General features: G+C 46.8%; 1 protein-coding gene across 3 annotated transcripts in view; it reads right to left on the bottom strand.

The window, feature by feature from the left end:
* Window positions 1-20398, bottom strand: part of TNIK (TRAF2 and NCK interacting kinase) — a 151591-nt gene that overhangs the window by 67915 nt on the left and 63278 nt on the right. For all 3 annotated transcript variants that reach the window (XM_050308683.1, XM_050308684.1, XM_050308685.1), the window contains exons 3-4: window positions 4860-4916; window positions 264-389 (exon numbers count right to left, since the gene is read on the bottom strand). In XM_050308683.1, coding sequence (XP_050164640.1) covers window positions 264-389; window positions 4860-4916 — 183 coding nt within the window. The remainder of the gene's footprint in view (window positions 1-263; window positions 390-4859; window positions 4917-20398) is intronic.

The raw sequence follows: 20398 nt of genomic DNA, 5'->3' as shown, positions 1-20398 counted from the left end.
AATTTTCAACTGCACATTGTAACAAAGACAATGCTAATGACACCTCAGAATAAAAAGGGTTTTATCATCAGCCTGCAAAGGTTTTATGGCAAAATGGAGAAGCATTTTGCAGTGCAGCAAGAGCCTTTTCAAAGGCATGTCTTCAAAAAAGATGGATGCAAAATAAGGCTTTTTGTGCAAGACAGGTGCTGTTAAGTGGTCAACAGGGAGTAAATAATTTCTGTCAAATGCAAGTTTTTTTTAAAGAAAAGAAAGCAACTTACCCAGAGCTGATCATCCATTCCTGGTGGGTTCTTTTTAATAAAAGCACCATAATAAGTAGCAATATTTCGGTGGTGAGAATACTTCTTCAGCATGTTAATTTCTTGTTTGATCTCTTCCTCTTCATCCTGGGATGAGGTGAAAAGAAAAGAAAAACAAAACCAGAGGCATTAAGAGACAGCATTTCACAGGCTCCCTGTTCTCTCTGTACGTGGGTGAACTTCCAAGCACCCCACTCCTGACCGACCTTTTTCAAGCTTCTTTGCACCATTTTCTACAGCCACTTTTTGCAGCAGAACCCTGAGAGCTGGACTGAAGACTAATGGATTGCTGCTTGAGCCAAAAGCTAAGGAGAAAACACATGCTTTTGCCACATTCCCTGCCACGTTTTTGAACCCTGAACTGGAGACATCTTCAGGAGGTGTGGAAATCAGGTTATTTCCCAAGAGTTCAGATCAGGTCATCTCCTCCAGAGCAGGATCCCAAGAGGATCTCCAGAACAGGGCAGCAGTTCTCTCTCATGGGTCAGTGACCCACTATCCCTTTGTGCTGCTCCACACTTTGCAGGAGGGACAGCCCCAGGAAGTCCCAAACAGTTGGGTATCTGAAGGTGTAAGAACCCACCGAGGGGCTGGGCAAGCAAAGCAAGGTCTGGCTGGGAATCGAACCCTCACATGGAGATGTGCTCTCCATCCAGAGGTGCACCAGTGCCAGACTTTGACATCACAGCCAAATCCCGTGTTTTCAGCAGTTTAGACATTCCTCCACCTTTTTAAACTAATTTTTTTACAGTTCATATCATAATTAACACCAGTCTCGTGCTGCTCTGAGGCTCGACCATACCTGCGTTACCCTAGTTCCACAGGCAGCAGTTAGAACCTTGATGTCAGTGAGCTTTATTGTAAAGGACCAGAAGGGCTGTTCATTCTCCATTCTCCTTTATTCCTCCCGTGTCCCTCACTTGCTTCATCCCAATCTCAGACTTCCAAATGGGCAGAGGCCGAGACACCCCATGGAACAGCACAGCTTCTCGAGGAGCAGTGCCCCCTGACCAGGTGTCACACAACTCAGGCAGAAACCCATCTTTCTTCCCAAAATACCACAGGAAGTGACTTAGTGGCTACTCTCTTCTAAGAGGATTCAGGGAAGAGTAGAGAGGATGAGGATTGGAGGAACAAATGCAAAAAGTATCCAGGGGGAGCCTGTATGAACAACCTCCAGTTTTATTTTTGGTAAGAACACAGAGGGTATAAACACCAAAGAAGATGAGAAATGGGCCCCAATGTTACAAGGAAAACCTGGGGACTATTTTAGAAGACCTTTATCACCTCTCTTCTTCAAGTAGTCAAAACAACTTTGTTTGTTTTCATTTGTCCAGGAAACCAGGGGACAGAACACATCACTTTATCAGGCCAAAGAGATGGGTTTTCTTCACTGAAGTCCCTTGCAACAACAACAAAACAGGAGCTGGATGCTCAGCAGTGCTGGGAGCATGGAGCAGCACTCAGCATAAAATCCCAGCAGGTCTCTGAACACCACTAGCCAGCTCTTCAGTCATCCCTCACCTCATGGCTGGCTCTCTAGCAAAAATGGAGACAAGCCCCAGGGACATGTGGTCTAAGGTTTTGTCTCGGGTCCCTCTTTAAAGTTGAAGACCTCAAAATCCAGGAAAAAAACCCTCCAGAGCATCAGAGCTGGGGATGGCAACTGAGGGCATGTCTGCATCTGCATGGCCATGCTTGGTGCCTCCTGATCCAAGCAGGGCTACAGCCAGCAATCACCACCAGCAAATCCAGCGAGGGAGGGAAGAAAATGGAATTATCACAGCGAGTTGCTGCACCTACTCCAACCCAAAAATGAACAAAACCCACAGGCCAGGCTTTGCTGCCACGCTTTGCCTCCATCAATCGATTCTGTTACATCCATCGCTGGAAGTAGGTCACGCAGCAAACAGCAGGGCCAGCCCCCGGAAAATTAATCCAAACTCTTAATTCTGAGATAGTGGCTGCCCAAACCGATGAAGTGCTGTAATTTGAGGGCCTCTATGCTGCAATCTTCCCTTTGAGATAATTAGCAAGAGCAGAAATGAGTTAAACAAAGCATCATTGTCAGGAGCCTTTAGGGGTTTAGTGCAAGGCACGTGGTCAGGATGAGACACTGGTTGGGAGCTCACTGAACACAGAATCATGGAATACTTTGGGTTGGAAAGGACCTTAAAGAACAGCTCGTTCCAAGCCCCCTGCCATGGACAGGAACACCTTCCACTCGATCAGGTTGCTCAGAGCTCCACCCAACCTGCACTTTACTCTCCGAAAGCTGCAGATGGCTGTGGTTGGGATGGCCACACCAGCTCTGTTCTCTGTTGACTTCTTAAAGACACATTGTCACCAGGGACATCCTGGAAAAACAGGTGGGATGGAAGGTCTGGATCAAACGAAACAGCACCAGCACTGAAATTGGTGTGTGTCAGGAGGAGGTGAAGGACTGAGTTTGGGGTTTCACCAGCAGCCTTTGCACTGAGCCTGGACCAGGCGCCAAACACGGCACAGTGCAGGGACCAGCCTGAGAAAATACTCCAGAAGCAATTCTTCATTGGCTGGAGAATGTGGCTCTAGATCTGACTTCAGCACCAAAAGCTATGAAGCACAGTCAGTCCCTTACCCCAGCACAGATTTCCACTGTCTTCCCTGTGGTCACTGCCCGTCCTTCCCAAGCCTGGTCTTGCTCTGAACTAGACTACTCTGGCTAAAAGTAGCCTAAGGGGAATATAATTAAACACCCAAAAACCACATCCCGTGCTAAAATCTGATTTTACCTTGACGTTCAAGGTAAATAAATCTGAACCTTGGATGTTCAGCTGTGAAGCCCAGCTTTGAAAGGTAAAGTTTCAGGTCAGGGACATCAGATTAAAGATGGGGATGAAATTACTACTGGGCAGGATCAAGATTTCAGGCACTTTTCTCCAACATCTTTGCTTGGAAGTGATGATATTTTAAAACCACTGAATTAAGTGTGTATTCAAATTTAAGCCCATGTTTGGCCTCAAAATAATATTTTGATTTCTCAGCTTAAATTCATTCTAACATCAGACTTCATCCCATGGGAATCTCGCTGCTATTTATGCCATGGGTTTATGTTTGGTGGGTCTGCCTATTCCCTGAGAGCCTGCTTCCCACGGGAACGAGACAAATGGCACTTGTAGATATTGCAAATAAACAGGAACAAATCTCATTCACATTTACAGACTCGTTTCCACACATCACTTCACCTGTTAGCACCAAAAATAACCTGGATGAAGGTCCCACAGATATTAATACCACACCATAACATCTAAGTTATTTCAAAACATACTCTGAAGGCCAGCTGCCTGCTTTCACAGAGAGTCATTTCTGCATGTGCTGAGCTCCTGAAATCTAATTCAAAACACCAACTCAAAAATTAAGGTGAGCAGACTGTAATCAAGTCCTAAATTTTGAAGTGCGTTATTCTAGTACAATAACAAAAACAAACAAAAAACCAACACAACAAACAAACAAACAAACAAAAAACAACAACAAAAAAACACCAAACAACACCCCAAACACAGCAAAACATATCCTTACTCCCAAGCCTGCCATAGTTTCTGTAGGCAGGAACTTTGGGAGGCATAGTACTGCACTCTGAAAAAAATTATTCAATAAAAAGTGTCCTCAGGTCACCTTCCTAAATGCAGCTGTTGAGGTTTTCAGGGATAATAGCCACTCCACTCTTTTGTGGCCACTGGGAAATGGTGAAACCATTCTTTCCCCTAAATTCTGTTATTCATTTCATAATTTGTAAATTCTTGGTTCTCTTAATCTGACACAAGTTTCAAAAGAGCCACGTTTATGCCATCAGAGTTGGTACGTTTCGTTCCTCTTTATCAGTAGGATGCACAGGAATTATTTAACTTGCCTAATGAAGTTATTCATAACAATACTTGTACACAGTTTTGGTGAACAAAAGGCTCTTTAGTGAAAAACATGGATACAGAGAAACTGAAATGTGTTTATGAATACACGATCCTGTTGTTACTTTTGTCAAGGGCACCTGTGATAGGAAAAGGAGGAATGGCTTCAAACTTACAAAGGACAGGGTTACTTTGGATATAAGGAAGAAATTCTTCCCTGTGAGGATGGTGGTGCACTGGTGTAGGTTGCCCAGAGAAGTTGTGGCTGCTCCATCTCTGGAAGTGTTCAAGGCCAGGCTGGATGGGGCTCGGAGCAACTGGGTCTCATAAAAGCTGTCCCTGCCCATGGCAGGGGGCTGGAACCGTGGGGTCTTTAAGGTCCCCATGATTTTCTTCAGATTTTATTAAGGCATTTAAAAGAGCCACTGCTGGAACTGGATGTTGTCGTGTTTCAGCATAAAACCACCTAATCTCCAAAACTCTTGCAGATTCATTTTTCTCTCACGTATTCATCGAAACCAAAACATCTTAATGGCACAAATCACATTAAGACAAAGGGGATTTACTTCCCAGGAACACCAGTCTTCCACCAACCCCCACACGTTATCCCACCCCATCCCCTTCCACCCCTATCTGTAATTTAAGGATGCAGAAGGTGAGGATACATTACCCCGGTGACGTCCATAACCTTAATAGCAGCAAGCTGGCCTGTTTTAACATGACGACCCTGCAAAAGCAAAGGGAGAAGTTTGTTTAGTTTTGCTCAGTGACAATATTTTCCTTGCAGTGCACAATGTCCTTAAACAATCTCCTTGTCCTGGTAGCATCTGCACATTTTCTGTTTGTGGTTTTTTTTTTTTTTTTTTCTTTTTTTTTCAGGAGAATCTTCACAGCAGCCATGATGGGAGAGCAATTCCCTCCCCTTCCTCCTGCCATTACAATTAATTAGTACAGGGCCTTCAGTGCTGTATTTTCCTGGCAAACAAGTGCTGGAAATATCCTTTAATGCTCAGCCATGCAAAAAAAAAACCCAGCTCAGGGCCTCTCCTGAGCACAGAGCATGACTCGGCTGGAAATGGGCTGCTGGGGCTGTGATGATGGGAATGTGCTGGCACTGCCTTTGGTCCACTCGTGTCCCAGCCCCGGCTCTCATGGATCTGGGGACACACCAGGGACTCCTGGCCTGCAGGGCACCATATGCACACTCTGACCAATAATTCATTTATTTTGGGAAAGTCCTGGTTAACAGGCTAGGTAGGATTCTAAAAGCAGATTTGCTTCTGGGCTGTGGAAGTGGCCCCATCCTCAGTGCTGGCACAGGCAGGGAATGTGCATCTAAAGGAGATGCTTGAGAACCAGCACAGGAACCAAGGCACTGGACACATATTAGGTCCTTTTTTTTACTGAAAAATTAGCAAATCACTGCTATGGGTTGTTTTTTGCATAGTGCTTGACCACATTAATCCTAATGGAAAAACGCCTGGAAGCGATATGGAAAATACAAGAGCTCCAACTATTGATGAGGTCTTCAAACTAACACAAGTGCTAGCAGGCAAGGCAATTCCCAGGCTTTCCTCCTCTCCTGAGCAATGGAAGACACAACACCATATCAAAATTGCTCATATCAAACCACACACACAAACACCCTCTGAGGGCGTGTGCTCTGATTCCAAAGCAGGAAGTCTGATGCTTCTCCTCCAGTAAAGCCAGCAAATGCTGATCCTGGCAGAAGAGCTGGGAGGCAAAGGGAAGCATCCCTATTTCCCAGTCACTCCTTACGATGGGAGCTGCCCAAGGCCCCATCATGTGAGATATGGTACGGGGGACACAGAGAGAGTGGCAGCTTCTGACCTACAGCTTTGATAATTAACACTCCAAGGACGCAACAAGGAGCAGAGGCAGAGGTGGGGTGTCAAACTACAGCACTTCAGAAACAGGGAAAAACAGGAGCTTTTCCTAAATTGCAGGCTCCTCCTGCCCCCCCACCAGTGTGCATGTTGATGAGCTGGGGTTTGCACCCAGGTGTCCCAGCCCTCCTGCAGGCTGGAGATGGTCTTCCACACCATCTCGCCTTCCCAGACACGGGAACCTCTCTCTCCCCGGTCCCTCAGGTTTCCAGGCACGGTGCTGGGAAGCAAACCCACGCGCCGGCTGCGGAGCAAGGCGGCATCATCCTCTCCAAATTTATGACTTCACCAGGAAGCCAATTCACCCACCAGGGCTCCTCGCTCATTTATTAACAAAATTTATATGTCCTGAGCAGCCGCATGTTCTAACAACGGAAAAAGAGCTTTATTTAAAATATGTGCAACATAAAAAGTAATAAAATCAAGCGCAGCCCAGCAGCACTGGGGCTGTGGATGAAGCATCCCCTAGATGCGGCCGTCGGGAAGGAGGGGCACATGGCCAGACACCATCTATTTAGACAGCTAAATCTGCAGAAACAAAGCCTCCTCTTCCTAAATTCATCCCTGTTTGCTTGGCCAGGAAGACCCTGTGTGTTCTGACGCTTCAATTAAAGCCAACGGAGCACCAGCAGGGAAAACGCTCGGACACAACCATGGCGTGACGCACCTGCCATGAAGTGGAGGAGAGAGGGGGAAGCAAGCTGGGGCACTGCAACCCCATGTGTTCAGTAGTTATACCCACCCTCACCTGATGCATCACCACCTCATTTTGTATTTTAGGGAAACGCCCCAGCCCTGCTGTGGCGAAGTGCTGCTCCCTCCCTTGGCACTGGCCAAGGGGAAGCAGAGCCCTGCATGCCCACGGCATCCTTCTCCCAAGGATCTGCAACCACCTTGTGTGCCTTCCAGATATTTACAGATGATGGTTAGGACTTACTATTGAGTAGGCATTTACCAAAACAAAACAAACCACTTGGAAACATGTGTTAATGTGAGCCATGAGGGACATTTAGTCACGCAAAAATCAGGCGAAGTAGAACCAGTAAGTATTTAGCCTGGGATCTTCTAACAAAGGTTTGGCTTTTTGTATAGTTTGTTCATAACAATGGATTAAACAGCTTCCTCCTGGCAGATGAAGCCGTCCAAGGAAACCACAACTCCTCACCATTCAACTATCCCTTTTAATTCAACATACCTATTTCAGACTTGTAGTGAAACCACCAAAAAAGTTTAGAAAAACCAGCTAATTTTCACCCTACTGCAGGTATTCTTGGATTTGCAATACAGATACAGACAGGCTGGAGAAAGACACCAAGAACTGGAAGATGAAATTGTTAATTAATGAGCTGCAACTGCTAAGCTGTCCACTGTGAATCTGCACTGATGTAAGGAGGTTAAAAATGAGGACTGGGGTAGCAAGAAAAATGCAAAACCTCCCCTGTTGTGATGCTTTAACCTCCTGCATTTTCTCCACCCATCAAAATTTGTTGGCTTTTTCTTTTAAATCATTGCCCCAACAGGGCCTTCCATGATAAAACCACACAAGGACCAAGTCCTACTCCTGGGGTCACCTCTATTCCTTCAACACCAAAGATGTGGGTCAAGACAGGCAAAAAATGTTGAAGTTCAACAGAAAATCTCTACTTTTTTAAAATTCCAGCTTTTTGGTGCCCCATGCTTGGGAGTTAACCCTGGGGATGCTGGAGAGGGTGCGAAGCCTTCAGGAGGATGAGATCCTTCCCAAGTAAGGAAGCCACTTCTGAGCCTTCAGATCACACAACCACCAATGTTTTTGGAGGAAACTGGAGCTACTAAAGCGTTTTCACCCTCTCCAGATTTGTTGTCAGGGTTCACTTGGGTATAAACCCACATTTCAGCCTCAAGCTTATTCAAGCGTGGTCTTAAAAGCTGCCACAATTTTTAATTAAACACCCATCTGAGCATAAACCCATGCTCCTAATTACTCTCAAAATGTTATATCAACTATCACTAACTTGATAATGTCAAGTATTACGACTAATTTCTGCAAATGAAGCAGGCATCACGAGTTTTTTTTCTTCAAAGGTTGTGGTCCTCACACTCCATAAAGTGTAGTGGACCGGCACATGATGGGAAACATTGGTAAAAGCTTTTAAACATCAATTGATGCATCCAGGCATAATATTTACTAAATAAATAAACCCTGGCCTCAGCATCAGCCTTTGTACACAACAACTGCATGTCCTGGCCCAAAATTCAAGTCTACTTTTTAAGGACAGAAAGAGGATGATTGATTGTTGCTTTTTAAAATTTTGCTTGCACAAGCATGGATTTCACCTCTAAGCAAAAACTGCAATTTCTGTACCCAGAAATGTATCCCATCATATTTACTTAACTTCTGCTGTTGGCTCTTATTCATTCAGCAAAATAAATGACCCACCACCACCTGCTGCAGCCAGTGGGACACAACCAGAATTGTCACTCTCTTGAGAAAGGCAGCATCCAATGCCCCACACACACATAACCCCCACAGCAGGCATCTAATGAATGGAGCAACCACGTTGTAGGTCTGATACTTTAAAGCAAAACACTCGTGGATCCAGCCACTCTGTGCTGCCCTTAGTCATGCTGCATGTAAATATTAGTGTGATTAAGGTGTTTCTGCAAGGCACTGGTGAAATTTTGATGTGAATGGTCTTATTAGGACCAGACCACAACACTGCTGAGGAATTATAACCTAAGGAATGCTCTGTCTCATACAGAAATCTCAGTGAACTGAGACAAGTAACAAAAAGTCTCATAAAAATCCGAATATTACCACTCTGGCAGGAGAGAAGCCTTCCAGCTAAGTTTCTTCCATTACATTTTTGCTGCAGTTGAAATACTGAGCTGGTGCCAGCAACCCAACAGCCACCTCTTTTATTGTAACTCCTGCCTCCAAACAGCACATCCTCGACACCACCACCTCCAACTTATTCTTCCTACAACATGAACAGCACAGGACACCAGAGATTTTGCCAGGTTAGAAATCACCACTTCAGTTTTCTATGTTGACCCATGTTTTTTGATAAGTGCTGACTATGACAAACTCTTTGCCCAGCCCTCCTTCTGCACATACACCATCCAAGGTGTTCCCTGGTGAGTCTCATCTCCTCCGTGCTCCATTTCTGCATCCAAGTCCTTCTGCAGCAAATCCTCTCCTGGGATGGGCCAGAATTTCAAGCAGGTCCACGGTCCAGATCCTGCCAGTTCCTTGTTTTCCTGCAGTTTAAGACAATTCAGGGTCTCAACCCAAGATTTTTAGCAAGAAGGCACATGAGCACTACTGCACTGAAAACTGCATCCAACTTTTCCTGAAGGAAGGAACTTTGCCTTCCAACGGGAGCTGTGAATCTGAACTGCCATCCTGCAGTACATTAGACCATTTTATAGCACCTGGTGTGATTTGTTCTCAGCTTTTACAGAGTACAGGCACATTTATGTACTTGGTTTCCCACTGAAAACAATCTTGAGGGTGCCAAAATCCACTTTCAAACTAGTCTGAGGGGCTAAAATACTTACTGATATAAAACCCAGGCTTATTCTAGTGTGAAAATTCAACAGTTTCCAAAAGAAGCTGTTTTATAAATTACGTACTCGAGCTTTGCACTTGGTTTACACATTTCTTCAAACACATCTGAAGTAAGTCCACGTCTCCGAGAAGGTAATTAAAACATCGGATACTCTGCATAGCAGCCCAGCTAAGAAAAAGTGACTCATATAACAGGATGGGAAAAATGTTTATTTTAACAAAGAGTAACATATCTGTTTGATTAAAACAAGAGCCAACACGGGCCAAACCTTATTGTTGCTGCCTGCACTTAAACCCAGTACTGGGACTGAGATTTCAAGCCACTGGGGACTCAGGACAGCTCTGTAGACTGGGGACCAGGCCTTCACCCTGGCTGGGGATTCACCCCCTTCCCTCTGCCTTACTGCAGCCAAACCTCTGCCCTTTGCAGCCAGGTGAGGTTCCAGAGCTGCTCCTCTGCCCTCCTGAGCTCTCCTGCAGAACCCTGGTTGCTCACTTGAACACAGCTCTTCACCTCTGCCCAGCCTGCTGACAGCCCTTTGGGCTGCTTCTGGAGGGCAGACCACCTTCACTGAGCAGGACAAGCACAAATTCCAACTCATAGCCAGTCCTCCCCCCCTTACACCCATCACCTTTTCCAACGTTTCAAAAAGTAAAATCAGGGAAAACTTTCAAAAAAATTCAAAACGAAACCGAACGAAGTGGATCTTTTTCTTTTTGGTTCTCAGCTGGGCATTTTGATTAACACTTCAAGTTTGGATTAAGCAATCAACCAGAGCTTCCCCTTGGAAAAGCCTAAATCCTCTCCCACCACAGACAACTCTAAGTGCACAGGCCCAAGCTAAATGCTCTGTGCTGACGGAACAAAGCTGACCTCAGGACTGAAGTGTTTCTGTATCAGTCAAGCTCTGATCAGGGCCATGCAGCTGGGAGAGCTGCAATTCCATTAGTGAAGCTCCACAATAGGTCTGACGTTAAGTAAAGAAGGCAGGATTATTAGATTAACAAGCTAAATTGTTAAATTAGCATATATTTTTCATCTCCAGAAATAACAGGCACCATGGTATATAGGTGAGCAAGGCTTTAATCTCATATTCCCTAATATATAAAGAAACACATCCCTCACACCAGTGCTTTTACTGATTCCATCCCCCATCCCTACTGTAGTTCAAAGGAGGCTGGAGACACCATCTCCAGCTCAGGAAAGACTGAGGTTTCCCTCTTCTATGGATAAAACCAACAGTATAAGAGGTCCTAAACCAGCATCAGAGAACCCAAAACCTTCCAGAAGTTTCTGCAGATGGTTCCTCTAGATGTGGCTTGCAACCCTTGTAATTCCCACCTAGAGAAACCCACTGATTAGAAAGCACATGTCCCTCTCTTGAGGCCCCGACACCATTTAGCACTAGGACACTGGACACGGAGGATTGGGTATCTGCTGTGACAGATTTTTGTCCACAAGTGTTTGAAGATGTAGGTTTTGAAGAACTGCTCTTCGTGGTCACAGCAAACCCTGTGGCAGAGCAGATTTCAAGATATTTCTGCATCTGGCAGGGCTTTCCCAGAGCCAAATGTTGCTCTGGGAAAGGGAGGTCAAAGCCTCACCAAGAGCAGGTCTGTGCTGGAAGATGAGTGGGCCAAGCACCACAGCAGAGAGCAGAGAGAGATGGAGATCATCAGCAGACAACAAATGCACCAAAAGTGGGTTTAGGGAGCATCCTACAGGAACCTGAAACACCAAGGGACTAAGGAGAGAGATTCCTGGTAAAGAGTAATGTGTGTATGTATATATATATATATATATAAAAAGAAGGACAAGCAGTGCCTTAGGAAAATATTCTCAGAGTTGATCCCACACTGAAGGCAGTAGCGTTCAGAGCACCAGTGGGATGGAGGAGGAATGGGATGCTGCCAGTTATCACTGGACCTCCTGCAGATTCCCCAGGCCCTCTGTGAGCTTCGCTCCTTGTCCCAGCACCCCCAGGTCCAACCTGGCAGCTCCCAGCATGGGGCAATCCCCAGGCTCTCTGCCACAGGGAGCAGCCCTGCCCCTGCAGACCTTGGGTGCTCCTTCCCCTCCCTCACAGCCTGCCCTCCCTTTGCCCCAGCTCCTTTGGCTTCCCTGCAAGTGCACATTTTTGCAGCTAAAAGGAGGCAGCACAGCCTGTTCCCAACAACACTAGTTCATGACAGCCATGTTATTACCACCCTTTAACACCCCCACTGTGCTTCTGTTTCACGTCGCTGCCTATTCAACACTGCAGTATTCATAACTAAAATTAAGTCTGCGTTTAGGAGACCCATAAGGCACCCTTTTCACACAGGCCATGTCTCTGGTAGCAGCACCAGGCTGTTCCTTGCAGTGGGAAACACTGAGCCATGGAGGGAACAGCGCTGCCCACACGCACCAGGACCACCCAGTGCTCTCAAGGGAGACACTTGGCTCCCGAGGGTGGCCCAAGGAAGATCCAGGCCAGGATATCCCACTGGCTGACACCTCCAGAGCCTTGGTGCCTGACAGGGGTCAGAGGGCCACAAACCTGGCCAGGTCTGGACTGCAGCAGGGAGCTTTCACATCTGCAGAATGCCACGCAGATCCAGATTTCCACGTCCTTCTGCCGCACGCGACCCCCAGCCAACCATTTCTGTGTGGTCCCAGGGGCACCTCAGCTTTACCACGGCCAGAATCACATAGTTTTCAACTTTCATACCCAAACTCCAGGATGAGCCCATCAGCTTCAGGGCACCAATTCCCATCACAGGTGAAGGTGGCTCTGTGCAGGCATAGGAATGGGCATTCCAGGGCATTCCCTGAACTGACTGGGGATGCTCATGACCTCAGACCATATGCCTGGGATGTGAGTGAGCCACTGTGTCCAGGGCTCAGGGGCACCAGCACGGTCTCCACCACGCAACACGCTCTGGCAGCTGCTGCTGTTTCTTCTGTACTCTCAGAAAAACCAATTCCCTTCAAAACAGATTGCTCCTAATGCGCTCCCTGCTGCAGGGCAGACAGGGTTTAATGCCTGCAAACGTGTGCTGCTGCCTCCCATGGCAATTCATTCCAGAACACCGAGGGACTCAGGTACCCCTCAGCCTCCTCAGGCTTTTGGTACCTCATTCATCCATGCCACACATTAAACAGCTCCATTTCAGCATGTGAATTTAAGCCACCTGCTCTTTAAGCCATGCCCCAAATCAGTAACTGTCTTGCAAACTGCAGCTGAGTTAAAAAAGAATGTCCCTTACGGAAAAAAACACTACACAGGCTGATGGAAATGTAGTTTCTGGAAAACACCTCTTCAGTGCCATCTGCTTGACTTCGGCTCTAGTTTCATAGTAGCAAGATCCAAATTTGGAGGTGGCATGTAAAGTGCAAGGTGATTTTTCAACCAACAAACAGTGGGGAGAACCCCCTCCCGTGAATGTGAGTGCTCAGCACCCTCTCCAGGAGCAGGGATGGATGGCACTGGTGGCAGGAGACAACCACAGGGGAGCCAGGTAACACAGCGACACCTGTTTCCTGAAGCTGGTAGAGGATTTTTTTTGGTTTTTTGTCCCTTTGTAAGGAAAACTGAGTATGAAGGAAAGCCCGTTATGTGTGGTGTTTTCCTGACCATTTAATCAAGGACACTTAACTCTGTGCCTGTCAATGGTTTTCCACTGCATTTCACTGACTTGCAGAAAGAAGCCTGAGCACAAACCCACCAGGTTCTTCTGTGCACCAACCCTAATGCTCCAAATCCGGGAGAAATTTGGGCTGAACTTCTGAGGTCCCGCTGCTGAACCTGCACGGGATATGTGTCCAGTTACCTTAAACCACTGCCTAAGCAAGCCATCCTCACAACCCCTTCACTGCCTCCCCCTTTGAGCCTCTCCAGTCCTTCTGACCTTTGGATCAGTACAGATCTAACCACCTTAGTTCCTGCCCACGTGGCAAGGCTGACTGGCACCTGAGCCAGTTCGTACATTCAGGCTTCACACGTTCATCAACCCTAAGCTCGACTCCAAGTCCCTGTCTCAGGGTGGTAGAAATAACAGGAGCAAGCTGATAAAGGTACTTACGTTTTATGGGGCTTAGGAGAAAATGCCACAGCTGCCAGAAGCTCTCACATACATCTCGTGGGTGACTTAAGTCGTAGCGTTAGGAAAGTAAGTGTAAGAATGACATAAGTAAGCCCAGATGTTGTGCTGTGGAGGGCTGAGATGCTTCCCTAATCCCAAAGATTTTGTAACTCAAGATACTGCAGACCCTGTGCTGCACGTTTCTATCTATGTCAGCTTAAATATCAATTTTAGACCTCACATACTCAAAGGCAGATGGGCATCACATTCTCTTTCATCCAGAGCTGCCTCCAGGGTCTTTGTCTGCCCTGAGCAGCCTTGACAACTTACTGTCCATCCTATCCTACTCCCAGTCACTTACTGTCAGGAGTCAATAAACATTTTGCAGTGCCTCTGTTCTACTGATTTAGAAGACGCAGCCATGCCCAGAGCAATACTATGTGATACACATACTGATTTGGGTCTACAGGGATACATCAAAGCTTCCGTGCTGTCCGATGCTTTAAGCGAGTCAGGTATTGAGTAACAAAATTTTAGAACCACTTATTGGAAAAGGGAGCCTGAGAAATGACACGTAGACCCCTTTATCCTTACATTTGCTTTACGTATGTCACACGTGCACTCGCTGCTTTGTCTGGGATAAAGATGGGATTTTTGACTGCAGAACAGCCCCACTGTGGCTCACCCTCTAAGCCAGCCTTGAGGGTTGGGATCAGCAGCGTCAATCAGCAGATTAAACTCCGTTGCTTTTATACTTTCTCCATTTCCCAGTCTCCTCTCTGAAGCAGGAATTTCCTACCCGTGCACTGGCAAGCCAAAGCTTTTCTGTGAAGCAGTAAGGCAGCCAGGTCATTGCCTTTCCCTGCCTTCCCTAAAAACAGACCCAATGTCACCACCTCCCTTGCTCAGCAGAGGACCCTCCTCCTGGGACACCCAGGGCTCTTCAACAGTTCACATTTCACTGCAAAATAGAGAAACTGGGTGTGAGGACTCCTCTAGGAAAAGAAGGAGCCCTAAAAGACCCCACAAAAGACACTCCCTCAGCCCCACACACGACCCCCATCCAGCCTCACAGCAGGCAGCGCAGCCGAGAGGGGCTTTAGCCAGGGATTTGAGAGCAGGGAAGAGAGGAGGAGGAGGACTTGGGATTAGCAGGGGAAGGTTAAGCCGGTACCAGGGATTGCATGGGAACAGTACAGCTCAGGAACGAGTGGGAGGAAGCCAGAAAGGACCGAGTGTCCCTGCCACCTTCAGCACTTGAGGACATGAGGGACGAGCCCAGCACTGGCACAGCACGTCGCTATTTGGTAATTGGGGGCTGCAACCACTGCCTGACGTGGTTATCAATGCAGGAGGGCTGCCCAGCCATTGTGGGCCCCACTTACAGGGCAGTAACGTGTACAGACACAAATCGACGCCGTGCAGTTCGAAGGAACGGACTGAAGGCTGTGGATTTCACTCACTGTTATTTGCAAAGCGAAACAAAGCAGGCAAGAAAGCTCTCAAAGCAGCCCAAAAAGCTGCCTGCTTGCAGGGCGCCTGCCGGAACGTGGGCAGCTCACGGAGGCTGCCTGCAGCTTTGCAAGGAGAACACATATGGGCAGGGGGTGATGGCCTTTTATTCCACTGGATAAAGATCTTAGTGGAAATCTGAAAAGCTCGGCGTGAAACCTCATCCACAGCTAATCCACACGGACTGTGCCGTGCTGTAGGCACGTCAGGAAGGAACCAAGGCCAGGCACTGCATCAAATCACGCCACAAACCTCCAATCTCAGCTGTACTAAGAAATTGGTAAGATAAAGTTTTAGAAGCATCCCTTTGGAACAGCTGCTTCCTGCTCCTACCTAAAAGGCAGCTCAGGCCACTCACAAGCCCCATCCCATACAGCCAGGACAACATGCCCCCTCTCCCGGGCCACCACAGACTTTAACACTTTCCCAGCAGGATCAATGCTTGCTAAGCTCTTAAAGTCACCTTTAACAGGGTGGGCAAAGGTGATACACATAAGTCCCTGCCAGGAGCAGGGAAAGACCTCCCTGCATTTTTCCGGGTAAAAAAAAGCCCCGACTTTCCAGTTTGCCTGTTCCTTCACAGCCAGGTGTAGGTTTTGTTACACTGAACAGGAGGTATAAATTCCCTTTACATTACAACCTTGTTTAGGATAACGTTGATTTTAAAGTACACTGTGGAGTGTGCTTTCATACTCTCCAAGGAAGAAGGGAAAGCACAGCCAGTGATGTGTGGCGTGGGACAATTTCCCGGGATGTGGGGCCAAGGCCGAGCTGAGCAGCTGGAAGCTATTCCTGGATCCCCACCAAGTGCACTCGACCTTGGCCGAGAGACTGGGCTCTCTGCTGCTCAGCGTTATCCCCAGTAAAAGGGGTAAAATAATACTGCTAAATTAAATAATAATTTAGCTACCCCCTAAAAATGACGCAATGGGTGATGCCATATTGCAAAAAGCCTCCAAAGCCTTCCTTAAGTGCAGAAACATGTTTGAGAATATAAGGAGTTGTTCCTCACACAGCCATACTCTGCATCAGAGCCCTGATTTGCACCTTCAAACCAGAGCACTCGATAAATTCTTAATTATTTTTTTCCTACAGCAGAGGGCTTTTGTCTTCCCAGGAGACTTGCAAGAAAAAAAAAAACAACAACAAAAGCCAACACAATTTCTTTACATTTTTAATTCAAATGCTTCTACATAGCACTTCCATAAGACTGCTTAAAAAGTGCACTAGAAATTGTAATTAAAAGCTGATCTGCTTTAGCAGAATGACTCAGGCTTCTGCAGCTTCAGCCCTGGCCTCAGCCAGCTCTGCCAGTGCAGCGCTGACTGTTTCCAACCGGCACAGAGCGAGCTGCCAGCATTGATGAGAGATCAGGGGAAGGTTTGCTTAAATATGAAGGGTAAAAGATAAAATTCAGTTACTATCACCTAATTTCTGAGCAGCACAGGAGGGGAAACAAGCAGCCCTGAGAGCAAACAACCAAACCCCTCTATAAGGCCCATAAAAATAACATAAAGCCCATCGACAGATGTGTTTTTTCTGAATAAATACCATCATAAATGTAACCTGTCCCTTTGCCTTCGGAGCAGAAAACTGAGTTGTCAGATGGCCTGGTATTTCTCATCCCTCCCACTGCTGTAGCTCAGCAGGACACACTGGTTGCAGAAATACCACCCTGGGATTTAGTTTCTAGTATTTCCACAGACACCACATTTCCCAGAGGGAGCTACAAGATGTGCCTGGCTCTTCTTTGCTATTGTTGTTTCAGTAACCATAGAATTGTTTAGGTTGGAAAAGACCTGTAGGATCAACGAGCCCAGCTCTAAAACTGACACTGCCAAGGCCAGCACTAAAACATGTCCCTAAGTGCCACATCTACACATCTTTTAAATTCCTCCAGGAGTGGTGACTCAACCACTTCCCCGGGCAGCCTGTTCCAGCGCTTGACAACTCCTGACAACTTCTTTCTGTGAAGAAATTTTTCCTAATATCCAATCTAAACCTCCCCTGGTGCAACTTGGGGCCATTTCCCGTTGTCCTAATGATGGAGGTGAAGGGCTGAGATGAGGCAGAGATGCTGTGTCCTGGTGCTCCTCACAGCCATGGCTTCTGCAAGTGAACCTCCATGGGTGAAGGCAGTTGGGAGACTCCGAGAGGGTAATGAAATGCCAGGGCTGCATTTGCTCAGGCAAGAGCAAGGCTGTGAGAAGTAGGGGATGTTTACAGCAAAGGCACTGGCAGGTCGTGAACTTAAACCTCTGGACATGTCTCTACATCGGGTCATTTTTCCCAGTTGTCCTCGTACAACCTGAGTCCTCTCCAGAGATGAAAGACGTTCCTTCCCTCAGCTCACAAAAGCACATGCAGATCCCTTTGAATGAAAAAAGCTCCTCAGAGAGGCCTCTTCTGTATCACAAAGAGAAGTCTTGGCTGAATAGGAGGGACACACATTTAACATGAAAAGGGCAGCACAGGCGAATGGGTGGAAGGAGATTTCTGTCACAAGCACTGCAGAGCTGCACCCAGAGTCAGAGCCAAGGGTTCCTCCAGCACCAGACTTAAGAGACAGAACCCATGTTCAGGGTATGACAGAGAAGATCCCTGCTCCCCTGAAGCCCATTTGCCATTCAGTCAGTCATACAAAAATGGAAGATTAGACAGTGGATGACACAGACAACAAAACTAATGAGACAGTCCATTTTTGTTCCCTACCAATGCCCAACTTGTCTCCATCCAGGTCATCAGCCTCAAAAGGCAAGACACCAGGAGCAAGACTTCTCAATCAAGCATTTCCTGACAGAAACCAGGATAACAGCAAACAGGAAGCACAGGGTAAGAGGGGACCAGCCACCCAACCAAGCACTGGGCATTCACAGCTCCTCCTCAGACCAACAGCTCTCAGGTCAGCACAGATTAGACAAAAACCACTGCAAAGTTTTGGGCCACATTCTGCGTGGGTGATGTGGCAGTTGTCTCACCTGCAGATGTTTATGGTACCACCATCACTGTCCCTAAACAGAACACTTTCAAAGTCCCCCCAAGGGAGATGTAAGCGCTCCTCAACACTTGGCTTGGGATCCACCAGTCCGGCTTTAAAATCTTCTCCCTCCTCTTCCCACTATTTGGGGATTTAAAAGTTGCCTAAGCCAGTTCTCACAAACGAAACATGGCAGATAAATCTTTGAACTGGGAAAAATCACACCTAGGACAGACATTCCCCCTAATTCAGGCCCTCCTTTCCAGCACCCTGCTCCTGCCTTTCACTTGAACATTCTTGCTGACCCCAGCATAACTTCTCTAGACGTTGCCTCCAGCCAAGCTAACTCCGGAGAGTTTCCAATGCCGTTAAAAATCCATCCTGGCTACTTAATTAGAAGTGAATAATTGTGATTAATGCTCACAGTGATGATGTGACCGAGGAGTGAAGTCACTGGCAACAGCAGCAGCACCAGCAATGGCACAGGAGATGACTGCAGAAGCCACAACTCATCCTTGCTGCCTACAAGCCATGAACCTCCAGTGCTTTAAACAAAGAGGAAGATGAGTAATTTCAGACAAAAGAATGAGCCATCGTCAAAACTTCTGACACACAAATATCTGAACTGGATTAGGTACCTGTGTTACAAGTCTCTTTCTTTTTTCTTTTCTTCTTTTTTAAGCTTTTCACATTTTGTTTCCTTCCTCCAGGTTTCCAAATTCCTACCTATCTCTGAAAGAGATGAGCTGAAGTATTCCCTGCAGGCTGCTGTTCCCAGTACCTTCCTGATCAAGAAGAACCAGAGATTTCAATAAATCTAGTCCCTATTCACCCCACACGCACCTCTATAAATTTCTGTTGCAATTTCTTTCCTTGTCTTCTCGGGATCTCAAAGCATTCATGCGCTGGACCAGAAAGAAATGAGACTCATCAAATAAAACCTGTCCTGAAGATAAATGTAAATATAGAGGGGATGAACTGCCTTGGTCTAGATGTAGAGCCATCTGAGGAGATCAATCACCACTAAGTTGACCTGAATGATGGTCAAGCCAGGCTGTTCCCTGACAGGGAATTGGGTTTCATGGTTGTGGAGGATAATTGTTAAGAAAAGAGACTTCAGCAGCATTTGCAGACTGGGAAAAGCTCTTTACACCTGCTCAGGACATGCCATATGTAGTAGCCTTTTAACATGCTCTGAAATGATGGTCCTGTCCTTCCTGAAAGAGCTTATGCTGATCAAAAATAAATGAAAGTCATCCTTATAGTCCCTGTCTTAAACGCTGTTGGGGGAAGAACAGTCTTTTAGAAGTGCTCGTAAAACCTGCCCAAACTATCAGTAACACACAGCGTTGTGATTTAGTGTGGATGTGTCCCAGTTCTGTGAAAAAATAAGGCAGAAAGAAAGAAGAAGCGAAAAACACCCGATGTGACAACAGAAAAGCAGATCTTGGTCTCCCCTGAAATTCCTGGACAGCTTGAAATCCCTTTGAGGAAATCGGAAATAATTTCCCCTTCTGAAAGCTTAGTGAACAGGTCAAAAATATACCTGTCCATCCAGACACAAGCACCCTGTTTTCCTGAGTGATTTTTACGCAAATTAGATTATCCAGCCCTTCCTCTTCCGCTCTGTGCCAAGAGCCACTTGAAATGCAAACACTTAACTTAGAAACATAAGGGAAAAATCTTCTGACACACAGCAAACCTGGGCCTGGGTGACAAGAGGTTGCCCATTTGGTAAATCACTATTATACAACTGACTGGATAAAGTGGATTTCCAGGAGATGGGTTTCTCACGTGCCACCAGGAAATGCTCCACCACGCAGGGGCAAGTCCCAGGAGCGATGGGGTGGGAGGATGCCGACACCTCTCGCCCTGCAAATGCCGTTGTTCCGAGGAAGGAAAACAGAAGTGAAACAAAGCCTAGCGGAGCAGGTGGCAGGAAGAGCAGTCATTTCTCTCCTCCTCCCCCAAACCCATTATTTACAGTGAAGTAAAAACCCATGTGTCCCTAAAAATACGAGTTCAGGCTTCCTGTGGTATCGTCTGACAGCAGCTTGTCTCCAGCTTTCCAAGCCCTACGAGGCCCTGCTCACTGCCTTCCTCCTCTCTCCCCTTTATTTTCAGTCTTTCCATTTTCCTCCCTTTCTCTCCTTCTGCTTTCCCCTGTTTCATTTTTCACCACAGTTCTGCTAAGGATA

Source organism: Myiozetetes cayanensis, unplaced genomic scaffold (assembly GCF_022539395.1).
Source record: "Myiozetetes cayanensis isolate MyiCay16 unplaced genomic scaffold, myiCay2020 scf13, whole genome shotgun sequence".
Lineage (NCBI taxonomy): Eukaryota > Metazoa > Chordata > Aves > Passeriformes > Tyrannidae > Myiozetetes > Myiozetetes cayanensis.
Note: the sequence above shows the minus strand (reverse complement) of the source record. Positions and strands in the feature narration are given on the sequence as shown.